Source organism: Trachemys scripta, chromosome 1, assembly GCF_013100865.1.
Source record: "Trachemys scripta elegans isolate TJP31775 chromosome 1, CAS_Tse_1.0, whole genome shotgun sequence".
NCBI classification, from domain to species: Eukaryota; Metazoa; Chordata; order Testudines; family Emydidae; genus Trachemys; species Trachemys scripta.
This window is the reverse complement of record NC_048298.1, coordinates 134847846-134858727: the sequence shown is the minus strand read 5'-3', so window position 1 is coordinate 134858727 and position 10882 is coordinate 134847846. Positions and strand designations below refer to the sequence as shown.

Genomic DNA, 10882 nt, shown 5'->3' with positions numbered 1-10882 from the left:
GGTCCTATTCTCCTGACACAGAGAAACTCTTACATCTTTCACTAGGAAAAATGGGCACTGTGACCTGGACTCCATGGATTTCTTGCACAGCAGTGCAGACCGCTAACTCCTAGCTCAGCCACCACATTGAATCTTCTGTGAGGTGGGTGCAGCAACCTGCTTGGAACTTGGAGGCTAGAGCACAGGTTGCAGGAGGAAGAGTTTAGAGAAGGCACCAAGAAGTCAGTCTGTATGCACATGGGCTAGAATGCTAGCTGCAGTTGCAGCATCTCTGTAAATAGTTCTCTTAATAAACAGCCTGTTTTGTTTTACAATCTGGAGTCCTTTTGTGTTATTACCCAGCATGTGGTACATGAAACAGTGGGCATATCCTTTCTCCACCTACAGGAAAAAAACAAATGGCTGTTATGAACCCCAAACTCTTTCCCATCTTCTGTTCTAAATTCACAAGGGAAATATCTGATATGAGTAAAGAAGCTGGCCTTAAAAAACACTCCTCAGAAGGATAACAAAGCAGGGAAATTTCCATTGACTTCCAAGAACTGCATAACTGAATTTAATCAAATCTGGGAGGGGATTGAGACCTTGCTGAGACTGCATTAGCCCAGGAGTGTGTGTGTGGGGGGGTGTATGTGGGGGTGTGTGTGTGTGCAAAAGGGGGAGTTCTCTGCCTGTTCACTAGCAAACTATGTTGTCACTGGAGCCCCAGTAGGAAGTATGAAGCTCACTGCTGAACATGTAATGGGCCCTTGAAATCTATGACAACAGCAGAACAACAGGACAAGGATGTTTGTGAGCAATTTTGTAAAGGGTATAATCACTTGCTTTAAACTTCTAAAAAGGGGGAAAATCTGGTGGAGAAAACTCACTTCACTGTAAAACAAATCAAAGGAAAATAAAATTATGGGATAAATGAGCCAAAGTATCAAATTGAATGTGAATTATTCTGTCACTGTGTAATAGACTAATGAGGCCATGGTTAAATTACTATGTCCAACTATAACCATGGTATTACCAGAGGCCATAGAAATTAAAGAAATGGAGCCAACATAGTTCAGCCAGAATGAATGATCATGTGCTCTCTGAAGGTCACAATTTCTGGTTATAATGTCACTCTTTCATTAGAGAAATGTTTATCACTTCATGTGATATTTTGCCAAATTTGATCAGTTTAAAATTGAAATTTTCTTCTAATACTAGCATTTCACTACAAATCTGATTGACAATCTATTGTCAATAGCTATTGAATTAAAACTAAAAACTGACAATTTGGACTTCCGCGGATGATTACATATGATGGACCAGATCCTCAGCTGGTGTAAATCAGCATAGCTCCACTGACTTTCAGTGAAGCAATGTTGATTTACATTAGCTGAATACCTGGCGGCTGGAAAGAACAGTTTTGTGAAATGGTCATACATCTAGGGTCACCGTGAATCAGTTGTAAATGCAATGATCCAGACTTTTTTTTAGATTTATTTCTACTTTTCTAGGTTGTTAAATGAGGCTGGGTTGTAAAGTTGCAGAAAGGTTGAGTCCACACTTATAATTTGCACTTGTTTTTTTTGGTTATTGTGTGCTGAACCATGTCAGCTCTAAGAGTTGTACACAGTGAAGGCTGTTCAGTGAAGGCTGTACTGTCTTTTCATTTGAAACTTCCATAATATATAGGCACATTTAAAGAAAGGAAAGAACAGGAATCTGAAGCAGTCTGCAGATGGGAAAGAAGCCTCTAGTGTGTTTTTGCATGTTTCTCCTTTGCACACTAGTGTTCAGTATATAGGCCCAGGTCATAAACTAATTTAGATAGAAGGGTGAGGGAGAGATGACCAGACAGACAGACAGATAGAAAGATAGCTATCTGAACAGTCAGAGAAGCCCATGACTCTTTTGGAGGTTGCTCATAGTGGACGGTTCTTAGCCCCTGTTTTGGGGGAATGTGTGTGTTATGTTTATGAATCCATTGGTTCTGCTCTTTGCCTTTAATAGCCATGACCAGGGCTAATGATTCACCAGCTTAATATGGATGCAACGTGATTGCAACATGGAGTAACAAGTTCCACTAGTCTCTGCATTGCTCACTTCCTCAAACATATATTCATATACCAGTCCTGGATGGTTGCGGGGTAGGAATAATAACGCATTACTGAGGAGCAATTTTCCTGTTTCAACTATTGGAAACAGTGTGTGAGAGAGAGAGATGCTAATTACATACATGGAAGCACTTCATAGATACCCGTGAGCAGTAATGTAATAGAAATCCAAAGTGGTTATACAAGAGGGAAAACAGCAGGTCATTAAAAGAGGCCTATTAAGTTAAATAGCTGGAGGGACAACTGTAATGTATGCAGGAGGAGAAGCAACAAAACATTCTCTACTATGGTAAAGGAGTTGTGGGGCATTGGCAGAGCTGTAAGGAGAGCCCAGGACTGGAATAGCAGGGGGGCTGCCGGGCAGGACTGAGGGACACTGGCAGAGCTGTGTAAGGCACTCAAGACTTGAATAGTGGAAGTTTCTGCAGGTCAAGACTGTGTGCTTTGGTAGAGCTGGAAAGATGGGGGCCAGGATTGGAATAGCAGAGAGTTCTGCATATCAGGACTGAGGTGATCACCAGAGCAAAGGGGGAGGCACCAGCTGAGAAGAAGGGAGCACTGCATATTAAGAGTGAGGTGTGTGTGAAGAAGTTTTTAGGTATGTGAGAAGAAGTTTTCCATAACACATACACACACCGTTCTGCCCATCGTGCGCCAGCAGGCATGTCCCAGGTGCAATGTGCTTTCCATTCTGATTCTGGGCTTCTGGTTAGACTCGGCAGGCCAGAATAGCAAAAGCATAATGATGGGAGGGTGTTGAGGAAGGAGAATAGGAGGGGTCACATCGGAGTAAAGCAGAAGGTGAACAAATGACCTTCAAACTGCACCAGTCTCCCTGGACGAGGGGGAGGGGAGAGAAGTAATTGGGAATGAATAAGGTCAGAGCACCTTCCCTCCACCCCCCATAGAAGAGAGTTCTCCATTCTCAGTTCTTTCAGGATCATGGGTAAATTTTTCTCATTCATTCCCTGAGCTAGATCAGTTGGAAACAACAAAGCTAAGTGACTGGCATCCTCAGTTTTTTTCCTGAAGTGACTGGATGGTGTTTGAACTCCCTTCTGAAGGGAAAGAAAGAGAGTAACAGAGTGAGACAGACATTGGCAGAAATATATAAAGAGAAAGACAAAGAGAGAAGAAGGCAGACAGAAAACCAGAGTGTGCGTGAGAGGGAAAGACAAACCCCGAAGGGTGCAGAAAGCAGTAGAGTAAGAGGAAGAAAGAAGGAACTCACCCTGGAAAGGGAGTTTCCCTGCTCCTCACCCCACTGTGAGGACTGGCGAGGATGAACTGAAATTAGGAAGGAAGCACTGGCCCTGAGCTACATGGGACAGCAGGGTCAGCTGTTTTTTCTTCATGGGGATCGGTAGCCCGCTTGTGACCCTCTCTGCTGTGGCAAGTCTCTCTTGGGTGAGTCACATCATAGGTTCCTCTTTGGCAGAGTTTGACCTCTGCTAGGGCACTGTATTACATCAGAAAGTTCAAGGAGATTTGAGCCAAAGATAGATTTGAAGTAAGAATTTCCCTGATATTTAAAAGTATTGGGGAAATAAAGTAGGGGCAGAGGAGAATTCAAAGCAGTAAAGAGGATGTTAGGATGTAAAGTAAGTGGGGATAAGTGAAGCAAGAGAATTGGGGGGGGGGGGGTAAAATAAAATCTACATTGAGGAATGATAGAAAATAGGGTAACTGGAGATCCATCAGTGCAGTGTGGAATTCAGATTTGTAATGGACACAGTAAATAATAGGATATTGAGGGATATACGTTTTTAGAAACAGAGGGGAATTCAGATTTGTCATATAGGATGTAGAAAGCAGGTAATAGTCTGTTTGTGGAAAGAGAGAATAGAAGAGAATTTAGGGCTATAATGAGGGCGGGGGAAGGTAAAATATAAATTACATGTTTGGATGGGGGAGAGGAGAATTCAGATTTATGATGGTGTGGGTGAGAGGGACAAAAGAGGGTGGGTAACTGTGAATCCATGGGTGGGGACATTAGGATTGGCATTGGGATGAATGAGAGAGATATTGAACATAGGACATCAAGGAGACTGAGTGAGGACAATTCGCCCTGATGGCCTTTGCTCTCCTTGTAGTTTCCCCAAGTAAGATGTGAGGAGGCCTGTGTGAATGCTGAACAGTGAGTATACACATCCTGCATTTTTTTTCAGAAGAGGTTGGGGGGGAATGACAGACATGGGAGGAATCTCAGCTGATGGCCTTGTCTCTCACCAATAGAGTTTGCTTTAGTTAACAGTGTTGGTAAATCTTGAGCAAGCATTTTCCAGGGCCAGAAAGTTTGTTTGTTAGATTTGAGTGACTAATTCTTAACATACAATTTATTTGCCCTGTCTTTGTGCTTGCAAATTGTCTGCCTTCCCCCCCCTTCCCGCCCAGGGGTATTGGTTGTTTGAAAACTTTTGCCAAGAAATTTCTGGGATTATTTTTTGTTCTATCACTGTTTTGCAAGCAGTTCATTGTAAGGATTCAATATTCAGAATTCGGGCTGTATTAGTTAGTTTTGAAAGGACACGTAGATCAAGTGATATTGTTCGTGCTCCTAAAGGGAAGAGTGTAACATTTACTGGGTTTCCAATGCAAATACTCACCAGTAGGAATTTGAATGATTATTTTGTAAATTCTGCTGTGGACATTCCTGCTAGGAAGGCTGTTTGCAGGAATATCAACAGAAAGTGAATGCAAAAGAAGTGTGAAAGCAGCCACAGAAAATTTAATATTTTATTTAGAGAAATGTCTTGCAAAACATCTTTGTGATCTGTTTGATCAACTCTACTAATTATAGGTAAAGAAATGTGCACTTCCAAAAAGAGGGTGACAAATTGGGAGAGAAATTCAAAGGAAAAACAACAAAAATAGTGTGGCTGGAAAGGCTGATTTATGAAGAAAAAATAAGGAAGATGCAGACATTAGAACTGTCTACAAGTATCTGAAGGATGTAAACAGAATAACATAGTCAGGAGGGGTGTGTGTGTGTGTGTGTGTGTGTGAGGAGGAGAACTTGGAGCAAATGGGATGAAGTTGAATAAAAGAGAAAATTTGAGGCTGGCCATTAAGAAAAAAATCCTAATAATGAGATTTATTAGACTGAAGAATAGTCTCCCCAGTGAGAAGTGGTGGAAGCTTCATCATGTGAGTCATTTAAAACTTAGAGTGGAGACCAGTCTCCAATCTTTCATCAGATGGAGTGAAGACGGGAGTTGGCCTGGTAGACAAGATAGGATCAAAAAGGGAATTTCTCCATCCATTATTTCTATGATGCTATGTTGTTAACTCTTTCTTTCACCCTCTTTTTCTCAGCTGCTCAAGCACTGATTGGGTCCGTCTCTGGTACATCTGGTAAGGTTACACTTACATAAATATCATTTGTATTTGTCGCTTAAGTTAGCAAGCAATTGATAGAATTAAATCTGATCCTTTAAGTGACAAAAATCGAACAATTCCTCCATTCTACTCTTTACCTCAGTTCCCTCTAGTGTTATGAAGGATGTATTGCGTTTTCCCATTCCTGCTGGATGCTATTAGTATTAGATAACACATTATCTTCAACAAACATGAACATATCTCTTTCCCTCTTCTCAGTCATGCATTTTTATTAAATGCATTAGTTTTGTTATAAGAAATGTAAGATGTACAACACTCATGATTTCATAGCACAGATGCGCAGCTGAGTGTTTTTTCTAAAAAAGGACTGTCTCTGTAAATGTTAGTAAAATGAGTGTGATCACTTCTTAGAATCCTATGTGACAGACCCAGACTAGTGAGGTACAGGAGTCTGGTAGAGGGCAAATATATTGGTCACTGGATGAGTAGTTTTCTGTTCCCTGAGTGACCAGAGCAGGGGCTGCACTAGAGTAATCAGGAACCTGCTAGAACCAATTAAGACAGGCAGGATAATTAAGACACCTGGAGCCAATTAAGAAACTGCTAGAATCAATCAGGACAGGCTAGCTAATCAGGGCACCTGAGTTTAAAAATGACCTCACTTCAGTTTGTGGTGGGAGTGTGAGGAGCTGGGAGCAAGAGGCACAAGGAGCTGAGAGTGAAAAGACATATTGCTGGAAGACTGAGGAGTACAAGCATTATCAAACACCAGGAGAAAGGTCCTGTGGTGAGGATAAAGAAGGTGTTGGGAGGAGGCCATGGGGAAGTAGTCCAGGGAGTTGTAGCTGTCACGCAACTGTACCAGGAGGCACTCTAGACAGCTGCAGTCCACAGGGCCTTTGGGCTGGAACTGGGAATAGAGGGTGGGCCTGGGTTCCCCCCAAACCTCCCAACTCCTGATCAAACACAGGAGGATTTGACCAGGACTGTGGTTTCTACCAGAGGGGAAGGTCTCTAGGCTGTTTCCTGACCCACATGGTGAATCTGTGAGGTGAGCAAATCTGCCAATAAGTGCAGGACCCACCTAGGTAGAGGAGGAACTTTGTCACACCATTCAGTGTGTGTACATAAAAAAGGTATGGCAGTAACTCTGCTTCCTTTCCCTCTACAGGCTGGTGGTGGTGATTGGTGGGCTGCTGCTTCTGTGTGGCCTGGTGTCAGCCTGTGTGAGGTGCTGCTGCCGGCAGGCAGGGGAGGAGTCGGGTTCCCACCCCTATGAGGTCACAGTCATCGCCTTTGATCATGACAACACTCTCCAGAGCACTATCACTTGTGAGTGTGACCATGCAGAAGCCAAGGTAGATGTAGAGAAGGCTGAGAATCCTCGAACATATTCCAGAATCCAGAAACTGAAGGTCTGAAAAATTCAGACCTCTGTGTCCGATGAATTTCAAGGGCTAGATCTTCAGCTAGTTTAAGTCATACAACTGCACTGAGGTAAATAGCGCTACATTGATTTACACCAGCTAAGGAGCTGTCCCCTAAAGTCTAGAACCCATAACATACTTTAAAGTGCCAAATCCTAGAGCCCCAAAAGTTTGAAACTATGGGTTCGGGGATCAGGTCTGGTCTTAGCTGCATATAGATCATCATGTCACTTACTGGGGTAGTAGAGGGAGGTCCTAACAGCTGGTGTATGGGCCAGGTTGCTCTCTGCTGGGGAATGGGGGTATCTGTGAGTTGGGATTGGGGGATTTCATGGGATATATCTGGAAGATCCAGCTAGCTGGGAAGTAGGGAATGAGGGTGGGACACTTCTTTTGGTGGAATGAGGACAGGTCCAGCAGCTGAGAGAAGCATTTTTGGAAGGTCTAGGTAGAGGATGTGTCTGATGAGAAGGGATGGCCTTGGAGAAGGAAGGTGACTGGCACTGAGGGTGTGTAGCTGGGAAAAGCTTTGCACAGCAAGTATATTTGTGCTCTCTGTCTGGCTCATGTCTGGTATTTGATGGTTCCAGAGTTAGATTAACCTTTCCCAATCTCATCCCTTTCAGCTCTGCATTCAGTGTTTGGTCCTGCTGCCAGGAGGATACTGGCTGTTGCACGTTCCCACAATACCGTGCTAGGATCACCACCGCCTTGTGGATCGGAGACCCCTCCAGTCTATGAGGAGGCCCTACATATGAGCAGGTTCACAGTAGCCCGGACTGGGCAGAGAGTCCCAGACCTAGCCCCAGTGCTAGAGGAAAAGCAACAGGTGTCAGCTGTGAAAGATGATTCACAATAAGACCTCCCCTGATGTGAATGCACCCAATTTCTTTTTCTTTTTTTTTTTTTTACTTGAACAACAATGCAGAGTGCTAATATTCAAGGGGAGAATCCAAAATCTGTTGTAGGTGGGCTCAGGAATACAGTTCAGGTTATTCTCCTCTTTGATCGAATGTCCTGAACAAGGAAAGTAACTCAATTTCCTAATACTTTATGACCCATAATATTTTCATGGATCTCTCTTGATACCTCCTTGGGGTCTTTTATTGTTAATTAGTTATTGCTATTCATTATTATTATTTATTACTCTCATTACACACATCAATAAGATGCCCATCACTGTAGTCTCTAGCACCATAGTTAGTCCTTGCAGCAGGGTTATTCTGTTGATCCAATCTGCTGGCAGGTATTAGATGCTGACTGATTCCTGATGGCTCATTGTGGCAGGCGTAGCTTAGTCACTCTAACCTGGCTGTAAGGGAAGTGGGAATGGTTATTTTGTTAGAGGGAGACAGGCATAGGACACAGAGATCTGATGGAAGAACACTAGGAACAGCCAAGATTAGGGAAAGAACTTGAGGTGGAATATGTTTTTTATTATTAATTACCTTATTGATAATGACATGCCACAAGAAAAGGGTGAGTTTAACCTTATACAGTGTTTATATTTTGGAGCAGGGTGGTAACACCATCTGCTTATATAAAGTACATAACTGTGATAATATAACACTATAGATACATGCAGTGCTTTAGAGATCATATTGAAAAACAAGAGGCCCAGTCCTAAATATCTCATTTTTTTTTTTTTTAGTTCAAATATAAGCTATGTGGGATAACAGATCAGACATGCGAAGGGGCAGAAACATTGCTGGTGAAATAAAGCTCAATTAATGTTTATCTGTGTATTATTACTAGGCTTGGAAGGTTAGATTGTTATCAGCAGATGTGGGTAAACATCAATTTCAACATACACTCACAAATGGACAAAAATATTTCATTGATAATAATCAATGTACAGATATGTAAAGTAATAAAAATGCTGCATGAGAACTTAATAGAGTTTGATTTAAGGGTATTTGTGCGCTTTAATGCCATGTCGACAATTTGTGGTTTAATGGTCATAAACCTTTAACTGTTTTCCCAATGTCTATCAATAAAAAATTCTCTGACCTCCCTCCATTGTCTGATCTCCCCATAATTTCCTGCAATGGTGAAAATTTAAATAGCTAAAAATTAGGGCTGTCAATTAATTGCAGTTAACTCACACGATTAACTCAAAAATGATTAATCGCAGTTTTAATCGCACTGATAAACAATAGAATACCAATTGAAGTATATTAAATATTTTTTGATGTTTTTCTACATTTTTAAATATATTGATTTCAATTACAACACAGTATACAAAGTTGACAGTGCTCGCTTTATAGTCTTTTTTTATTACAAATATTTGCACTGTAAAAATAGCAAACAAAAGAAATTGTATTTTTCAATTCACCTCATACAAGTACTGTAATGCAATCTCTTTATCATGTAAGTGCAACTTACAAATGAGGATTTTTTTTAATCACATAACTGCACTCAAAAACAAAAGAATGTAAAACTTCAGAACCTACTTCTTGTTCAGCCAATCACTAAGACAAACAAGTTTGTTTACATTTATGGGAGATAAAGCTGTCCGCTTCTTATTTACAATATCACCTGAAAGTGAGAACAGGCATTCGCACGGCACTTTTGGAGTCTGCATTGCACGGTATTTATGTGCTAGTTATGCCAAACATTCGTGTACCCCTTCGTGCTACAGCCACCATTCCAGAGGACATGCTTCCATGCCGATGATGCTCGTTAAAAAAATAATGCATTAATTAAATTTGTGACTGAACTCCTTGGGGGAGAATTGTATATCTCCTACTCTGTTTTACCCACATTCTGTCATATTTCATGTTATAGCAGTCTCAGATGATGATCCAGCACATGTTGTTCATTTTAAGAACACTTTCACTGCAGATTTAACAAAATGCAAAGAAGGTACCAATGTGAGATTTCTAAAGATAGCTATAACACTCAACCAAGGTTTAAGAATCTGAAGGTTGGTTTGTGCTCATCTTGTTTATTCTCAAGCCTCCCCAGGAAAAGGGGTGTAGGGCTTGAGGGAATATTAGGGGGCAGTAGGAACTCCAAGTGGTCCTTTCCCTGAGTTTTGTCTAATCACTTGGTCGTGGCAGCGTTACCTAATCCAAGATACAAGGGAGAATTTGTGCCTTGGGGAGTTTTTAATCTAAACTGTTAGAAATAAGCTTAGGGAGTCTTTCATGTGGATCCCCACATCTGTACCCTAGAGTTCAGAGTGGGGAGGGAACCCTGACAACTTGTATTAGGGGAATTGAAAAATACTATTTCTTTTGTTTTTTTACAGTGAAAATATTTGTAATAAAAATATAAAGTGAGCACTGTAGACTTTGTATTCTGTGTTGTAATTGAAATCAATGTTTGAAAATGAAGAAAACATCCAAAAATATTTAAATAAATGGTTTTCTATTATTGTTTAATAGTGCGATTAATCACGATTAATTTTGTTAATCGCTTGACAGTCCTAATAAAAATGCCTACAATTAAAAATCATTATCTGCTGAAATTATAAAAAATAAAAATCACATTCTTCCAAGCCTAATTATTATTATTACTAGAGGCGATCAAACTATTCAAGCTGAATAATATTCATCACAAATGTAGGCCATTTTTCAGGTAACAAATCATTTGTGAGCCTTTTCTGATCTGCATAAATATATTAATTATTCATGATTCTTCTTCAAATAGTTTGTATGAATAATTTTCAACCAATGGACAGTCTGCAAACTGCTCCTTGGAATAGTTACTCTTTCTGGTGTCTGATTGATCACCTAAGTTACATGGTATTGTTTTTGCTCACTAACTGGATGGTGAAAAAATGTTAGATATAATGGCAAATGGCAAATAATAGTGATGAATTAATGACACATTTATGGTGTGAATATTCAGACAAATAAATATTCACCTGCCCAGCTATATAAATGGAGCCCCTGTAAACTTAGCTTCTGATCACCTCATAATTTTTAATGTATTTATCCTCAGAACATCCCTGTGAGGCAGTGCTATTATCCCCATTGTACAGATGGGGAGCGGAGTCATAAGAGACTTAAGTAACCT

At 40.8% G+C, this 10882-nt stretch overlaps 1 protein-coding gene across 1 annotated transcript; it reads left to right on the top strand.

The window, feature by feature from the left end:
* Positions 1 to 2973: 2973 nt before the first annotated feature.
* Positions 2974 to 8916, top strand: TMEM52B (transmembrane protein 52B). The gene is made up of 5 exons (XM_034758280.1): positions 2974 to 3500; positions 4187 to 4230; positions 5409 to 5447; positions 6604 to 6764; positions 7486 to 8916. Exons 1-5 carry the CDS (start codon positions 3447 to 3449, stop codon positions 7716 to 7718), a joined length of 531 nt encoding a protein of 176 aa, XP_034614171.1. The 5' UTR covers positions 2974 to 3446; the 3' UTR covers positions 7719 to 8916.
* Positions 8917 to 10882: the final 1966 nt, after the last annotated feature.